Here is an 18,783-nt window from a genome sequence, read left to right on the forward strand (position 1 = left end):
CTGATATCCTTCGGGATCTTGTTCGCGCTATATAAAACTTTTATAAATAAAATAAATAAATAAATATGTCAACATTGATCAGATCATAACCTCCAGCTGTGCACAGCCAACAGAAGCACAAAACATGCTCATTGGTCTATACCATGCACATACTTAGCTAACGTGACACCGTCAAATCAAGGTAGAGCACAGGGAATCCATATAAAATCCCAGTGACAGAAAATGCCAAGTCCAGGTAATAATCACCTTTGCTACAGAGGTGAGGCACCAAACCACAAGGTGCTGCTCCAAAGATATACACACTACTAAAGTCATAAAGTGCCACAATTATTCTGCCCTGTGATGCGCACCACAGTGAAGTTTATCATTCCACAGCACCCCTAGTTTAAAAGGTGAAATGGGTGACCTTGATGTAGGAAATAGAACATGATATTCTACAGCTGCATCAATGATGCTGAAAAACTACTGGCCGCAACCTATGGGATGAAGAGTATTGCATGTCTATGCAGCGATGAGTAAACAGCCCAAACATGCAACAGGGATTTATTAAATACCTGCAAATCGTGTCTTAAGTTAGTTCTGTGAATCGGGCCCTTAGACTCTGAGTGAATGAGTGAGTAGGCAAGTGAGCGTGAGTGAGTGAATGGGAGTGGGTGCATAAATGGAATGTGGGTACTTATAAGGAGAAAGGGTATTTTCTAGGGCAGAAGGTTGAGGGTTAAAAGCCAAAGCTTATTTGGATAAACAGATAAAGGTATTGAACCACAGGAGAGAGGAGATTGTTGACTGGGTGCAAAAACTGAGTGCATGGCACTCTTCTTCACTCGGAAAAGACAGAAACATGATATCACCCAAGGTACGAGCATCCCACTACACGCTGTGCCTTCTGGGCTCAGAAAGCATGCGCTATTATTCGCTTGTGTAATCAGGTGGGAGTCAATGACTTCCTCCATCACCACGTGCCAGCGGCGGTAAAAGTTAAGGCCACTGTTGCATTTTTTCTTAAAGAACAACGACCTCAGTGTCATCACTCAAACGGTAATAACCTAGCTATTGTCACAAAAATCCATAGTGCACAGCAGCCACACTGCCCAGTATTTCCGGTTATGCTGCATTCCTCCACCTTTTGCAGGACTTTTTCCCATTCACTTGCAAGAGAGAGAAACAACTCTATCAGAAAAGTGTAAGATGGTATTCTTGTAGGTGAGCAAATGTTTACACAATGAGGGAGATGGTTGAGGTCACTAGCTCTTGAAAACATGTAAGGAAAAATGCTGCACTCGAGTGTGACCATGTCATCAATAAAGTACCTTAATGCATTTCGGAAAAGCTTCAGGCCAGTTTTTCCATAACACAACTAACCTAATTTATGGTGAGAGGGGTTTTGTTTCCCATTGGTCTTAATGATCATACATCCTTTGAGGCGTCAGAGAACATTTGATAATTAACCCTATGGCCGGCCTGCAGGCTTTTCTGGAGGAAGGATTTCACACGATGCATGTTTGTTAGTTCTGGTCCTCTCTTAACAAAGATGGGTGCCATAGGGGCCACATGATGCTTGCTTTGTGCTGGCCTCATTAATCAATGAGTTGCATTGTAAGACTCCTCGTGAATTTGCAAGATAAACTCGTGCATGTGAGTGGCGCCTTAGGTCACACCTTTCTCAACTATCTTCTCACATAGTGTAAACTGAGGTTGTGACGGCACATGGCTCAACTCGTATTATTATCAACAGATTGAAACTGCAAGTCATAGAACATTGTCAGCCCACCAGCTCAGATGGACATCAGATGTGAATTAATAAGGCCAGTTAGGTACCCATCTCTTTTGTCTATCATCTCTAGAACCACATTTCTCAAACATAACACAGACATGTCCATTCTATTTTGCTGGACAGTATGTGTGTGATGTTCTAGATAGAGCAGGTGAAAGTGACATGGTAACTGAATCCATAATTCTAATGCTTCACACAAATATTGTTGTATGAATAAGAATAATTTCAAATATTTCGATTAAATATTAAACGGCATTTCACTGTGTGCCAAATATTGCCAAAGATACGATATATACAGGAAAATATGCAGAAAAGTTACCCGAAGTGCCAAGAGATTGTTCATTGTGGGAAGTATATCAACCACTCACTTACTCAGCACAACCTTCTTTCCTGCATCCATAGTATTTGTGTAGTTCAGAGTGCTTCTAAAGCATGACTCAACTTGAATTTCAATATATTGGATAAGGTAAGGAAATGTGTTGAACCAGATGGTTCTGTCTGGTGGGTGCTTGATGGGACTTTGACCAAGGCTCAAGATGTGTCTTGAATTGGGTCTCCAAGATATCGTTTACTTGTAGGCTACCAGGGACCGTCAGCTTTTCTCCTCTGTGCTGAACGCCAGGAAGTCATCTTAGAGTCTACAATGGAGGAGGAGCAGGTTCCACTTAAAATATGTGTGGTGTGATCACTGATAGTGCAGTACTGGTTTGTCCTACATATAAACACTGGTTGACCCCAATTCCAGAAGTGGAACCTAGAGCTGGGAACGCCCATCCCACTAAAGGAGTGCAGGATGACCATGTTAAAGGGGCACTGGTACAGTCAGAATTGTGGACAGTAAAAAAAGAGAGTTTCTCTTTGCTACGATGTGTCATGTCTTTACATACCACACTTTTGAGTTTGTTATGCCTCCCACAAACGGAGAACAGACCGTGTGCTTCTATAACATACTAAATATTGCTCCTTGCAGATTTAATATGTCATACACATATGTAAAAGTTAGTGATAATGTAATTGGACCATTCAACCAGTCATAAAAATGCTGAAAAAGAGGTATATAATTATTTTTCACCAAACCTAACGAATTTAGATGTATTATTATCATTTTATCTATGCATTCATTCTGTGTTGCTTCCAAGCTCCTTTCTGCAACTTCAGCAGAAAAGCTGAACACACCTCTTTCTCTGCCCTCAGTTTGTGGTGATATTTAAACAGCTCATCTCTGTAAAGCTTTCCTTCAGGGATGATGAGACAGACAGGCGCACCCTAGGTCAGTGACCTAGAAATACCAAAAAGGTTTCGTGGAGAAGGTGGAGGAGTTGCATGAGGGGTGGAGGGACTCGCCATTTTTCTATCCAATTAATTGAATGACTGCCAACCTTAAACATTAATCTTCACCTTAATTTAGCCAATCACCGTCAGTGTTCCACTCAGTTCAGTGATTTGCCACTTCTATTTTTTGACCGACAGAGACCACAATAAGGCACATATAGGCAGTAACATGAAGTACATTTTCTGGGTCTAAGAGTATGTGCTTATCAGGAAAATAAGCAAAAGAAGAGCAATTTTTCCTGGTGTTAAATGTTAATGTACTAAAAACCTCTACCTAATATACACTGACAAAATAGCTGATCTGCGTTGGCCAGTTTATAATCTGATAGAGCAGACTCAGCATTTCGTCCTGCTGACTCAGCCTTTTATCCTAATGAGATTAACAAAATGCACACCTTTGACTTGGGTAATAGGAATTCCTGTTATCTACAGCACTTTGCGGTAAATTTTATCTGAAAACTCTGTATAAATGCAAGTTGTTATTTAAGATAGTAGACCATGGTCTCTGTCCCACAAAAAGAAAAAAAATGGATGAACCTTAATTTTTAAATTAATTTAGCTTTTTTCTCAAATGGTTGTGAGTTGCTTTCTCGTCAGTTGAGAAGGCTGGATGTCCAGTAGATTTTCTTGGTGACAGACACCATGGGTATTTGTGGGGACAAGGCAACAACCAAGATTTCTTCCACTTTAGTGATTATGATTTTGAAACACAGTTAGGGTGAATTTTGAAAAAAGATATATTTTTCATTGATGGAGTCATGTGTCATGTTAGGTATCCCTTCATGTGTCACCATTCTGTATGCTCAATAGACTACATTTGAGTATCCAGACACCCTGGTTGCTGATTTGCATGATTTGCTGAGACTGAATCTGCAGGCCACTGACTGCCAGCTCCTTGGTAGATGCCACATTATTTGCTCTAAAATGACCTTCCCCGTGACTCATGCAATTAGTTGGTGCACAGCAGGACTTGAACATAGCAATTAATGTGACTCTGGGTGAATAATTGTTCTGCGCCCCACCCACCTCTCCCTCTTTCCCCTTCCTACTTCAAGGATCAGGTTTCCTCTGTTTTGCAATTGGGTGTGTTTCTAGGTCAGCAACTGAAGCGTGCGTGGGATGCCTACCTGTCCCCAGTCAGAAGCTATGTACTTGCTAGGTCCCATTCCTATGTATTATAGAAGGAACATGTCAAACAATTGAGTGACACAAGGCATGTTCAGGTCTATCGTGCAACAATGTGTTTGACTAACAAGTTTGACATTTAATAACATTACCTCCCATGCCTAAGCAGATCTGGTTCTGTAGTGGGTTTCAACTAAAGTAGAATTTCCACAATTCATTTGGCCGGGTTTCCGCAAATTGTTCTTGTCTTGATGCACAGCGCTTTTATGAATTACTCCTCTGATCTCTGTTGCTATGTAGCATGGACTGTGCTCTGTAAAATACAGAAATACATACAGTCGTATGTGTACATGTCACTGCTGGATTGAGAAGACCAGCCAACTAGGGACATAGGGAAGGAACAAGATTGTTTTGCCTTGGGCAGTTGTCCCGCAAAAATTGTGATTCTTTGAATGGTTCTTGACCTCCTACTTAGAGGATATGATGTCACATAATCGCTTCTACTGAGGGTGATTGAAGTACTAGTGACAAGATTGAGACCTCAGTATTATATACTCTTGTATTGGTAGGAGTTGAGTTTCTGCACTGCTGTATCTTGGTCCTGTACCACACTTGGAAAGCGTGTTGTGTATATGTTCAAGTTTTAGTGTAAAATATCCTAATACTGAGTGCTTGTTTCAGATACTTTCGTTTCATGCCCATGTTTGTTGTAGACAAAGAGGAGGGACTTCTGTCAGACTTGCTCTTCCGATACTTCTTTAGCCACATACTCTGGCCCATCAGCCTCCTTCTGCTGTACACCCCCAGCCATCAAAACTCCTCTAAGCACTGTGGACAGCTGTGTTTCCCTTACAGTCTCCCCACCAGCATGCCTATAATCAACAGTACCCTCTTTTTGTAAACCCCAGATGAGATCATTAACATTTCTCCTGAAAACCAATTCTTGGGTTTCGGTTAGTGTGATGTCAGGTAAGGGCCCCCCTTATCAGTTTGAATAATCACACAACAAGGAGTGTAAGGCCCACATATATCGGATTCCCTGTGTGTCTTACACTCAATGTCACAAATGCTGCCCCTATTGGCTTTATGGTGTGGCTTGCACAACATGTGTAAACAATTTTTTGTATCATCTGCCTTTCTCTTTAAATTACTCTTGCCTCTAATACAATGGGCAGAGCACCAGTAAAGTTCTTGGGAAAGAAAGTCACAGGAGCAAAAGACTTCCATGATCAAAACCATAAGTCAGTAGTTAGGTGAGGTGTCATTTGCAATTCTCTTGCCGTATTTTTTGCAATACTGAAAGCAAACCAGATGGCAGAGCAGTCTCTGGAATTTGAAAGAGTCCCAGTTTTAGCTGTGGGGATTAGATGGAGGGAATCATGGATGTGACAAACAAGAAATAAAAAGTGATGCTAACCATCAAAAGCTCCAACAGTTTCTCTATTAGGATCGGCTTTCAATGGACTCATATCATAGTACCAGACTTTCCTTTCTATTCACTGCTGGTCCTCCTATACCACGTACTGCAGGATCTCAAGATTTTCACAGCTTTCCCATTGTCTAGCTCCTTCAATGCCCACTAATAAGCACATTTTCACTTAGGACAGGTCTTTATACCCAATAGTTCAAAGAAAGCAAACTCTGGTGCTGCTTTTGAGTATGAATATATATTTGTGTGTTTTACTTAGAATCATAGAAACAACCAAGTGCTCCTGCTTGTGCTCTAATTCAGATGGAAGGGCCCTCGACTAAGGGTTCTTGTGGTCCATGAGGTTTAGATGATCCTTGGGAATATTAATTCACAATTTCGCTTGAAAAAGCATGTCCATCTTGCATCTCCTTTTCATTCCAATGATGTTTGAATAACTTGTATCGGGTGACAATGAGGTTCTGTGTTGGGTACTTCAGTTGTTTGGATCACGGTTATACATCTTCCATCTAGTTTGTTTTATCATAATGGATTCAGTTTTTAAAAAATACAAAGTCAACGCCATATTTATATTGCTCATTCCCCTGATCTGTGAGGATGAGGCCTTCACTGCCCAAGTCTGTCAAGTCAGCAGATTTCATCAGTATTAACAAACAGACACATACATTTGAAAAGATCAAGTCACTGATTTTTTTAAACCAAGTCTGAGTGAGCAATCTTGTCGATACTCTCAGAACACACGTGCGTTTAGGGTGTGGTTCCGAAGCCCTGAGGAAGGCTTGTGCACCTGCTCTGACAAGGCCCTCAGTCAGACGAATGAACCAGCTAGGAGGTGTAAAGAGGCGTAATTTTGAAGGCAACTCCCTTTTTTGTTTTTAGATGACCCACTTTCAACAACACTCACCTATATCTCTGCTGGATTGTGAAACCCGTATTGGGGAGATCTCTGAATGATCGACCTAAAAATTCAAATAGACTTTGGCTGATGTGCTGCCAGACGCCAATCCTACAAGCCAAGTCCCCCTGCTCTTCTTGGCCTGTAAGATTATCCTCCAGTTTACACATTTCTCTAGATCATAATGAATTCCTGTAATGCAGTGGTGTTTTCTGGCAAAGAAGGCGTGGTTGGCCTGCTGAGTCGGTCGTTATTCTGCCTGCTTCAAAACCACATACTATTTGGTTTGCAAACTGACCTTCTACAACCCGGTCCTGGAACTCGCTTCAGCCGTATATTATTTTCATGACATTAGTCGGGTTGGGATTAAAATGGAGTGACAAGTGGCAACCTTAAAGGTGGCATTTTTGATGTGTGGGAGGAAAGATTTAATATCTGTCTCAGCCAGCCCACATTGCAATATTTGTGGTGGTGGGATAGACAGGATTTATTTTTAATGTGTGAGGGGATGAAACTCAGAAGTACTTGATAGTTATTATGGCTTACGATACATACTACAAACCCTTCAAGAGCAAAACTCTTGTGGGTCAAGATCTGAAGAAGACTTTGGCCTGTCAAATAATATAATTATTAGTTATAATTTACATTTAATGTGTCACAGAATTTTAGCAGATAAGCCTCTAAAATGTAGAAGGTCATTCCATTACTTTTGAATCATTTGCCCAAGAAAAGAGAAGTAAATAATAAGCGGTGGCAAACAAATAAAGTGTAAAGTGTTGGCTGCTCGAGATGATTGGTGAATTTTAAACCAGATTTTGTTCCATAGATCAATAGACCAGCATACAATCAAATCCATCTCCCAAGCCAACTTCGTCTTGTACTTTGCTCTATCAGAATCAAATAAAATAAAGAGGCACTTGAATTGGAGGACACAAGTTGAAGTAGCCTTTTATTCCAGTTTGACTTAGTTGTAACAATGCATTAGAGAGAAAATTACATAATAGAAGATATTTTTACCAAATTACTTTGGTACAGAAAATGTGTTTTGGAATTCTATACAAGATTAAACCTTATTAATATTTAATTGGTGATATACCCAGCTCATTCCTTCACCATTCCAGGATTTCCAATACACCGGCTGATTGTTAATTTGAATAAGGTTGTTGAACCAAATAGAACGTTGGTAGAGTCATTCCATTATAACCCTTCCTTGGTATCCTCAGTTGCCCGGAGGGCAATTGTTATCATCCATTGCACAAACACACTCTGGACTCATCTCAAGGAACAGCACTGGGTTTAAATGCCTAGAATGGAGCGAGACAGATGGTTAAGATACACGCAAGGAAAGATGGGAAATATTCCGGCCCACCTCCAATCCTCACAGATGTGTGCAGGTGATGGACATCTCTAGAGTCCATACAGCAGTTCAAGTGGAGGGTTTCAGTGCAGGAGAGAAAATGAAGTGCTTAAGTCCAGTCGTTCCGTACAGTGCATCCATGCTCCATTTGTACCACTTCCATCTTGTAATCTGGTTAAAGTACTAGTGTGCATCTACACTTTCTTAAAATAATGCAACATATCCACCGGATGTGCAAATGTTTGTTTCTTGTAATTTCGTGAAATTTCATAAACACTTCTCAAAATGTGATGAAATGCCGCATATTGCAAGTCTTTTTTACGTGAGGGAATATTTTATGTTAAAACGTCAAATTAGTTTTCCTTTTAAAATAGCTTTTAGGTTACAGGTGACATCAGCTTCGGTGGCATTTCAATTATTTGACCCGGGAGGAGAGATAAGTCACCAATAAAGAACTAAAGCGACTTGAGTAGGATTCTGCTAGGATCATGTGAAAGTAACTTGAATTATTTTAGCTGCAATGCGTAGTTTAAATATTAGATCCAGTTTGAGAGGAGACAGCATAACACTTTCTTGGGCGAGGCAGAGTGGGCAAAGCAGAGCGCCAAAAAGGAGACGATGAATGGCAGTGGTGGTAGTTCCAAAGTGAAAGACGCCACAAGGGGATGGGCAAGGAGAAGCGCATGTGGTACTGGATGCCGAGAGGTTCATGGGTAAAAGCGGCTAAGTGCTGGCTTCCTCAAGTGCCTGAGGCAGAAATTGTGAGAATTCTTTGATATTGAGGTAATGGAGATCGCTCAGTCTTACCTCCCAGTTTCAATGCAATTTTAGTAGTACCTATACCTTAAGACTGATTTGGCACTGGAGTGACCTTGTGACTTTAACTCTGCCAAATATCTCCTTTGCTGGAAGAAAAGAGTTGCTAACACCAGACTGAGGCATCAGAATGCCAGCAGCACACTGACCTCAACCAAAGACTAGCCAGTGGGTTGATATTCCCCTAACAGTATCTTTAATGTATTCAATCAGTAAGTATATTGATTTTTAGAGGCTACTGAATCTTCCGGGAACCTTCTGTACTATATCTGTAGACTGACTCGGCCATAGGACGCTCCCTGAACACTGACAGAAGGCTCATTGTATTAAAGTGAGCAGGATGGATGAAACACAGAGAATGGTCAGGGCGCACTATCCTGGTTTGTGCCATGGTACACCTTTATGCAGGTGCACCAAGCGCAAACAGAGACAGTGCGGCCTAATACAATGGATGTGCTCCCCAAAGGCAGCCGAGAACTTGCGCTGCCCTTTGGGCAGACCATTCAGTGAAATACAGAGCAGCTGATTCAAATTTGGTTCATGTTTCACAGTGCAGGTGGCTACCCAACTGCACTTTAACGGGGTTAGAGATCCCCCTGCAGGCGGGTTCCGTGAGTGACTGTGATTCCAAGGAACGCCCTTTCCCTCCTCCAGAGGGCTGTTCTCATCAGGTGCACTCACACTGCTCCATCTTTCTGTGACCACTGTCAGTGGGTCTCCTAAGGGCATGTTTGTATCTGTGCACGTACAATAATATGATTTTAGAAAAGGTCTAAAGGACCCCTGGCCCCTTTTTCCTTTCCTTTTTCTACTCCTAATCCACACAAGCACCTTCTCTGAGCACTCATCTTTATCACTTTATTCATTTGTGGAGCTAAGAGTTTTCGATACAATGTGTAAATAAGAAAGTTGTTTGAGACTGACTTATAACTGATGAAACTAAATCTTCAGAAATGCAATTATGTGTATGTGTCTTAATCTTCTGTTTTTGAAATCTTGTCTGCTGCCCTAACCCCATAACTGTGGATGATTGAATCTACGAGATTGTTCTTCTTTTCCATAAAGTGGTTGCAGATCTTTTGATATATGCCTCTTGTTGCTTTTTCTGATCTGACCATTTTTGTCTGTATCCTAAGTTCCCCAGGTCCTTCGAGTTAATTTTGGGTACCCCGTTGTTCTATGACTACCCTCTGTAATATCGCATGGGCGCAGAGGCAATGTGATCCCTCATTTGCATAGGGCCATGTTCTCATGCAAATGAGTACATGAGCATGTTCTCATGCACATGTACTCAAGTGCTATCATTATTGCATTAGGAGCCGCACAAGTGTCTTTGGCCTCTGGTGAATTACCATAGTTCCCCGGGGCCAGAAAAAGTGGGCGCACCTGCCCATTGTGCCCCTGGGGCACCATGTGTAATACATTTCCAAGTCTCTTAAATGCAAAAGATATATAATGTTTTATAGGCTTAGGCAACTCTTTATACAAGGTAATAACCAACGTAATTGTTTCGTAGCACTCAAAAATGGGGTTAATTACCACTCAACCCAGTGGCCCTCAAGGGAATGGGACTTTGATTTAGACCTGCAGAGAGTCACAATGATGTACTTCTTGTTGCATGCATGCGTTTTGAGTAGCGTCTATCAACTGTGCTTTTTTATCAGGACGAGAACTTATAAACAGCAGGTTACATCTGGATTTTTGCAATAGCTACATTTTTCCACTAGGCTCATTTACTAAGACTGCCACATTTGACCTCTGGGTAACGACATTACTTCACTGTCGGCGTATTGACCGCCTGCGCTGTTTCACCAGTCTTAGAAGCTAAGATCTACTGAAGACATGCAAGTCCCGCTAGAGGGGATTATAGACCACTGTGCTATCTTACCATCTGATACACCTAGTCTCCAGGTACAGCAGGTAAAGAGGCTCAGAGGTTTGATAGTATTACTCCTGCGGGCATATGTAGTCAAATTAAAAGCCATAGGTTCACATTTTGCTAGGGTCATCTTATTGTTTTATCCGTAACAGCTGAATTAGACATTCTCTCTTATGAGAAATTATATCAATGAAGTATATTCTAAAACATAGAAAAGTGGCATCCATCCACTGTTCTGAAAAGAGAAATTCATCCTCAGCCACATTGACTCCCTTGTCACTCATCCATACCATGCACGCCATCAGCCTTACTCTGCACATCCTCAGCCCAGTGGTACCCTGCTTCCCTTTGACCTAAGATGCTGCTATCCTGTTGCTTTGGATAGTGACCCTGTTCATCACCATTTCGTGCTAATTACGAGTGTTATGGGAAATGTTGTAATTTACAAATGTAGCCCACTACTTCTGGGTTACAGCCCTAGTAAAACATAATAAACCAGGAACCTATTCAGTTTTATGTCAGCTAACTTCATGTCTGTGACCATTCCGCCTCACATGAGTAGACAGATGCAATAAGGGCAGGAGTTAGGGGCTGTCTTCCTGTTTAAACACATCACACTCCCCACTGGCTGATACTCACGGTTCTGGCCACGTTTGCTGATGGGTTGAGCTTCCTTTGCTCTCAGCATTTTGAGGGATGATGTACAAGAGGCCTGCTTGTGTACCTTCTCCATGCATAATTAAATTACTCGCTGTTTTTAAGTTTAAGACTTAAGCATATAAAATATTAAGTACAAGCTATATCCACATAAATGTTATCATGTTTATAAAAATATTTGTGCTCATCTAAGTATATGTGTAAACATGTTATGTAAATTTGGAGCCCGTGAAATGCTCTAATTTTATAATATTTTCAAATGAAGGCAAACTTAATAATGTCAGTGTGTCATACTGGCAGCAGACATCAGGGGTGGCTGATGTGACAAACTCTTCTAAATAGTTTAATAAGTGATACTTTTCTCTGCTCTCTGGTACTTGTAGTCCTTCTTGTTTAACTCGTATCAAATGAAAAGAAAAGTTAGGACTGGATGAACTGTTCTGGTCGGACGTGATATAATTGCATAACCCGCTCAGCGCTATGAACCAACTTTATTCTGATCTAGACCAACATGATCTGTGCTTTCAATGTGAGGTGCATACATATAGAAAATATATCCCCCATGCATTAGCTGCACATCATGAGAAAGCACTGTCTCATTAAAATTAGGCAATCACTAATGTATGTAATTTTGGGCAGGGCTGCTGCTAATTACTCAAGGCCCATTCAAAATGGGTGGGTTCTGTTTTACCTCAGCACACCTATTTATCCTTTTCTTTAAAGAAACATTGGTTTGAATCAAGGTAGGGCTGTATGGACGCTGACCAGATTTTACCCAGTCCGAGTTTCTAAATGCAGGCCCAAGTTATGACCTTACCCTATTTCAGGCAAGGAAAAGCATTAGTCCTTCTTTGCTGTCTTTCAGACAAGTATTTAAACTTATGTTCCTTCTTTTATTCTTTTGGAAATCTTTTTCATCAAAGACAAGTTACATCAAAGATCACCTGGAAGTCCAAAAGGAAATGAGGACTTGGTTTTTCTCAAGGAGTGCCCACAAAGAGCGTTAGGCGCTACTTACGCTAACAGTAGATTGAAAGATATGGCACTCGGGATCATACAGACACATCGGTTTACGAGCATCTATAATTCTATGTGCCCTGTCACTCACTCAATGCCCTTCATCATATAGCAAGGTATAGTGACACATACAAGATCAGAATACAACTCTGGTTGTCACAGCGCGACATTGGAACACTACTGACATAGCTCACGTGACAGCCACACACCATTCAATCTAAGAGCCCCCACTGAGTAGAGTGCTACCTGTCCGAAAATTTGCCATAGCACTTCAACTATGATAAGCAGCACTTTAAAAATGCATCTACAATATAATACAGTGGAATGAGGAATCACCAGTGATCTCAAAGTATACAATGCCACTGGAAAGTGGTTCATTCATTGGTTAATTTTGTTTTGCATTCTTCTAACCGTAGTTTTACATATTGTGTGACTATGTGCACTATAAAGGTAAGAAATTGAAAGGAACAACACCTGCCATCAGGCAACTTGAAATTATTAGTGGAGAGAGACACAGAGAACATGACACATTTGTTTAGGATCCTTTTATAACTGTAGTGGCAAATATATTTGTTCCTTGAAGCAAAGATAGGTGTAATATATATTTCTCTGCTCAACGTAATCCAGCATCCCCGTTGTTATTTCACAAAATCATATAAAAGTCAGATGTTTGATGTATCATAGTCAGGTATTGAGACATGCATTATGTTCTGGTGGTGCAGTTCAATAAAAAAAAAAAGAACTATCTAATGAAATGTTACATTTTTTTCAAATTCCTAACTTTGGATCTTTCAATACTTCACCACAGTCCAATAATGGAATGGCACGTATGTTTTCATGTAGTCTGTGACAACGTAAGTTGAGTTGTATTCATATGCTGCACAGTGTTCAAACAAGCCCCTTTAATTAAAAATTGTTTCACAAGAATGCGGTTATGTGGAGCAGGCCGCCAAGCACAGTGATAGACTTGGTAATAATAGGCACATTCATTGGGAGATTTGGCATGTTTCTTAGTATAGGTGGTAGAAACTATTTTGATTTGTTAAGCAGATGACTTGATCTAAATTGCAAAAGGGCTGGTATAACTGGATCATAATGGCCTTAACTTCTCCATGGATTCTTTATTGGTAACCATTTGCCCTGTTGCTATCAATGTGAATCCACATGCGAAATAGTCATTTTCAGTCAATTGGTACAAAGATTGGATCTGAAGTAGATTTCTGCATGTGGTGTCCATGAGGAAGGACATCAGATCAGGTCGGTCATGTCAGTTCTCTGCTCTGGTGCCAGGGACAGTCCTTCAGTGAATTAGTAAACAAGGGCGTAGCCAAAAGTAGCTCAGCACAAAGAGATGCCTCATTGATTGCGACACACATAATTTCATACTAGGAAGATAGTTTCATGCACCAAACATGCCAGAACCGATCTGAATCAACCCATCACTAGTTTCAGCAAAGTCCCTGAATGTATTAATTTTTTGCAAAATATTTTTATTTTACCCGAGTAAACTTAAAAGTGAACTGTTTTTCAGCTCACCTGCTGCCAAAGTAAATGCAGATACTGCTTTATCTCATTAGCCACATCAACGTCTGTGTGGGACACAGGTAGCATTTTAAATGCACATTCCAACAATAACTACACAAAAGCCAACACCAACACCATGTGCCAATCAATGAAAACAGATATCTTGCTCGTCCATGTGCTGAGGAGTTTCATCTCGAGAAGAAACACAAAGTGTGCGTGAGGATGTGTTCTGTATTTTTTTGTCCGCCTGGTGCTTGCCTGGGGGCAAAAAATTAAGGTTGAAGATCTTCCTTTTGACACAAGGCACCCTAAAGTCAGATACTAATGGCTATAAAGGGTCCACGTTTTGAGCTAGTTTTTCTATTTTGGTTGATGTTGATCCCTATTTTGAAATAGATCTGTTATATATGTCATTGTGACTTTTAATTGAAACGGTGTGGATTCCATGGCTGTGCAGACAGGAATTGAAGCACCTTAGAACAACAAGCTGCTTCACCGGAACCACATGATGTCAATAATTATCCATGTTTCATCTGTAATCCCATGGATCAATATGTGAGCAGCATGTCTCTACCAGTAGGATCACCAGATAACTCCACGCCTACCTCGCCACTTTTTACAACAGTTTGGTGGGTGAGACTCTCAAATTTGAGGAGGGATTATCAATAATTTTTATCCAAGTATGACATTAGTTTACCTTTCGACTTACATCTATATCCCTAGATATATATAGAGTTAAGTGAGAGAATGAGTGAGAATTTAGGAATTTAAACGTTCATCCAGAGTCTCATCTTGGCACTATGAGAGTGTGATGGACAAATTAGTAATGCCATTTTTATATATGCATGGACTCTGTTGTGCTACACTCATTCCCTAGCCTTAATACTATCTATCACAATGCCGGAAGGATTGTTCAATGAATTGAATGCTCATGAGCAGATCACGAGTTCACACCCCACTACCGACTCAGCCTTCTTTCTTCCCAGCCAAAGGTTGATAAATTGAGTAATGCAACATCTGCTATTTATGAACAAGTTGTTAACGTTTTATGTAGACAGTTCAGAGTAATTGTTCCATTGCACCCATCAGAAAGGCATTTGATAGGAGAGCAGGAGTGAGAACCACCCTGCCATGTGTTACCCGCCAAAGCCGGGTGAGTTGAGAGGTATGTCCATGCCACTTCCGTTTTTCAAACCTGGAGGATGCGCCTTTCAGTAAACATGAAACATAGTAATGCCCCTAATGTGTTACAGTTGATCTCATCCATATGAACCATGGGCCTCTTTTAAGAAGGCCTTAAAATTATAAAATAAAGGTTAGAATTGGAGGCTCCTCTCTAGGGTCGCAAGGAGCTACACTCTCCTATGTGATTCAGATAGCAAAGTGCTCTTCTTTTGAAAATAAGTGCTGTGCATCATTCTAAGTTGTTAAAGGGTTGTAGGTCAAAATATCCAGCACAAAAAATAGCCAGAATATCAACTACTAAAATATCATGAACATAAGTATATGCAGCAAAGTATGGATTTACTATTCTTAACTCCACATCTCCGTATCTTGAAGATATATATATAAACAATCTATGTGTATATATATATATATATATATATATATTCTTCCGAACAGCAATGCTTAGACGCCACTGCTGGCCTCATAGTGCCTGTGCAGTCGATGGAAGCCGCAACCATAGGTACAAAAAGTCAATTATCATTCAGCATATGAAATGATGAGACAGCACACCAAGTGGTTTTGCACTGAAATTTATGTGCAAAACAGAACTAGGCGTTTCGGTAGTAAGCCTTTGTCAAGTTTACATTGTGTGCATTTAAACAGAATTCTTTCACATATATATATATAGACACTGACGAAGGCTAAGGCTGAAACGCGTCTTGTTTGTATACTTTTGCGCAATAAACCTAATTGAGGTTTAATCCAACGAGAGTGCTGGTCCGGTCATTTGTTTGACAGTGGAGCGGAATATATATATATGTATATATATATATATATATATATATATATATATATATATATATATATATATATATATATATATGTGTGTGTGTGTATTGGCAATGCACATAGATGTGGAATTAAGAAAGTAAACCTATACTTACTTACATATACTTAACTTCACAATATTTTTAGCACAATATTTAAAATTCAGTATTCTGGTAATATATTGTAAGGGACAATCAATCACAAACTGCCATTCCACAATTGCAGGTGTATATCATAAATTCGCACGTGGCTCAACCAAATCAAATCTCACATAACCACAATACCAATTGAATTTCAAAACATACCACAATGTGCAGTGAGAGCATTTGTATTGTAAGTTTCATTGCGGTTGTTGCAAATAGGACATATATTATTGTTCAAATGATATATTATGGGTTATTGATATATAGGATTCGTTTTCCTTTATAAACCAAACACCATGAAGTGAATTGTCATGTAATATTTAAATATTAAGCGTTAATATTTCTGAACTCAATTATGTTCATGTTCTTCTCCTGGAATGAGTGGAAAGCTGATAAGAGCATGTAGCTATGCAAATCTATAATTGGCGGGTTACACATACATTTCTGCAGGAGTCGGTGAACCCGATGGGGTACTTTCTGTATAATCTCATACGAAATAACCATTTCTAACTCATCAGACAACTTTGACACTCAATGTACAGTATGCGGACATGGTTCCTACACATAAGCATTCATAACCTGTAGCCTACAGACGAGTTTTATAACACAAAACGACTTGACTTAAAAGTCTATTGGTGTATAGAAATAGTATAACTGTGAAAGAAAGGTAACCCCTTTTTCAGTTTCTTTCCAAACTCTCTTATTTTAAACGTGCATTAGGTCGTGGCTCGTTACTCAGGTAACTTAAATAAAAAATACAAGCTCTCTTTAGTCCAAAGGGTGAGCTAAATGTTTGTTTATTGCTGTGCATGCAGATGCGATATCTTACAAATGAATAAAGCAATAAACTATATTTACAGCCACCACATACTGCAGACGGTTTTACAGTTCAGTGGGTGTCGCGTCGCACCTCTTCCAGACCAAAGGGCACCAAAAAGCCGATCTGACCTTTGGTGACCTCCAGCCACAACTTTCCAATCCACTGGCTGAAACATAATATCTTTTCAACGCGTTTCTTGGGGTCAGATATTATTTACATGGCTAAAGGAGAGCATTTGGTGGCCCTACGTATAAATTATCTGTTCGTGTTCTTATGTTAAGGAACAGTGCCATATTCGAAAGAATTGATATGCTGTCGGCCAGAGACAGAATGTGTTTATGACGTGGAGTCATTAAATAATTAATTACAAAATCACATTAGTGAAGAGATGAACAGTTCTAGCCCAAAATGCATTTCTAAACGAAAATATGCTTTGAAACAACTGGCAACTCTCTAGAGTACATTTTGAAATAGTGTTGCCCACAAACGAGATGATGCAGGTATTCTTGTCTCTCTGTTTGGAAGGTAGGATCACTACTTTTCTTTCAACAACTAAGTTAGGCAAGGCAAACACTTTTAATTTAAACGTATATATTCATATTAAAAACACAAATATAACTTTGCAACCAGTCATCAGTCAATGTTCGATCAGCGTGTGGGCTGCCACCCTACGCCGTCGTTCAAGACCGCTCCAAAATCACACCTGACTGTAAGTGAACGTCCTCGTGACGTCCCACCTCCATCATCTGCTCCCTCCCATGCACCTTGACCCCCTTTTCCCCTCTACCCTCTGATCAACTTCTTTTACTAACTTCCGACACTAAACACACCATGTCACCCGCCTACATCTGCCTGTTACCTCCCAAAACGTCCTTGTAGTTGCTATGTTCCCTGAGCCACTATGCGAAGCATTTCTCTTAGGAAGCCTGCTCCGTCAAATAAAGTTTAAACTACAAACGTAAAAGAATCCGAGTAGAACGTAATAGCAAAGCACAAGCAATAGAAAGGTGCGTTCATGCTACTTACCAACACAATGAAGCAAGCAGCAGCTATCCTGAAAGGGAACAAGTCCATGGTGCCTGCCGTCTGTGGGCGCCGTTGCTTGTCTGTGGTGTTTGGCAGCTCCTCTAACTGTTCCCTTGGCCCTCAGCTTGGCATCTGAGGTGAAAAAGCGAGGCGCAGCGGGCGCTCTGACTGACACCTGGGTTTCACGGGCGTTGCCCGAACCCGGGAGTGATGCATCAGAGAAGATGCTGCGCGGAGGACTCAGCGTCTCCACCCAGGCCTCTTGGGCTGGCCTCTCACGAAACGCCTGGCACCATCATCACAGCTCCGAGCTAAGGCTTGGGGACACGCCTTGAATTCTTATTGCAATGAAACTGCTGTCCCGAGACGCCGTGCGCGCTGGTGGCAAGCCTATTTGGGATGGTACCAAGGGTAATTATGAGTTACTCATGCATGGGAATTCATTTTGATGCTGGCACCTGTGTGCCGTAAAGGGAACTACATTCCTCCTGCATAGCGTCTGTTTACCTGAAGAAGGAAAGCGTGCCAGAGAAGACCACGAAGGAGAAATGTAGAACGGAAGTGTATGTTCACGCGGATGAAAGTCTGGGTGGAGCCACAGGGCAGGTTGATGAGTGGACCTGAGGTGGCTGGCAACCTATTTACGAAAGGAGTGCGTGCCCTTCTCGCGCTGGCAAACCGTACTATTTGCAAGGCAGTTTGGCCTGATGCAGGGGTCAAAGTGGGCAAGGGAACGGGGGACCGGAGTTCCCAAGCTTCACCAATTTGATCAAAACAGTTCCCATACTTTTTATTTTAAAAAACGACCATTACTGAATGGTTGAGTTGCCACAGCTAGAATGGAGGCATGAGGGTCTCCTTAACTGTGAAGTGAGAGAAAGCAGAGGAAGCTAAATAAGAAACAAGAATTATCTCTAGGGGAGTTGCTACCTGAAAGAAATGTGAATGTCTGCAAGTAGGCAATTTGCAAATAAAGAGGTTTACACTAGCTACA

At 40.8% G+C, this 18,783-nt stretch overlaps 1 protein-coding gene across 1 annotated transcript in view; it reads right to left on the reverse strand.

Moving 5' to 3' along the window:
* DSG4 (desmoglein 4) overlaps window positions 1–18,104 on the reverse strand; it is a 117,364-nt gene extending 99,260 nt beyond the window's left edge. Inside the window, exon 1 of the mRNA XM_078687379.1 lies at window positions 17,790–18,104. Within this exon, the coding sequence (XP_078543505.1) occupies window positions 17,790–17,837 (48 nt within the window). The 5' untranslated portion in view covers window positions 17,838–18,104. The remainder of the gene's footprint in view (window positions 1–17,789) is intronic.
* Between the last annotated feature and the right edge of the window lie 679 nt (window positions 18,105–18,783).

Source organism: Lissotriton helveticus, chromosome 4_1 (genome assembly GCF_964261635.1).
Source record: "Lissotriton helveticus chromosome 4_1, aLisHel1.1, whole genome shotgun sequence".
Classification (NCBI taxonomy): Eukaryota; Metazoa; Chordata; class Amphibia; order Caudata; family Salamandridae; genus Lissotriton; species Lissotriton helveticus.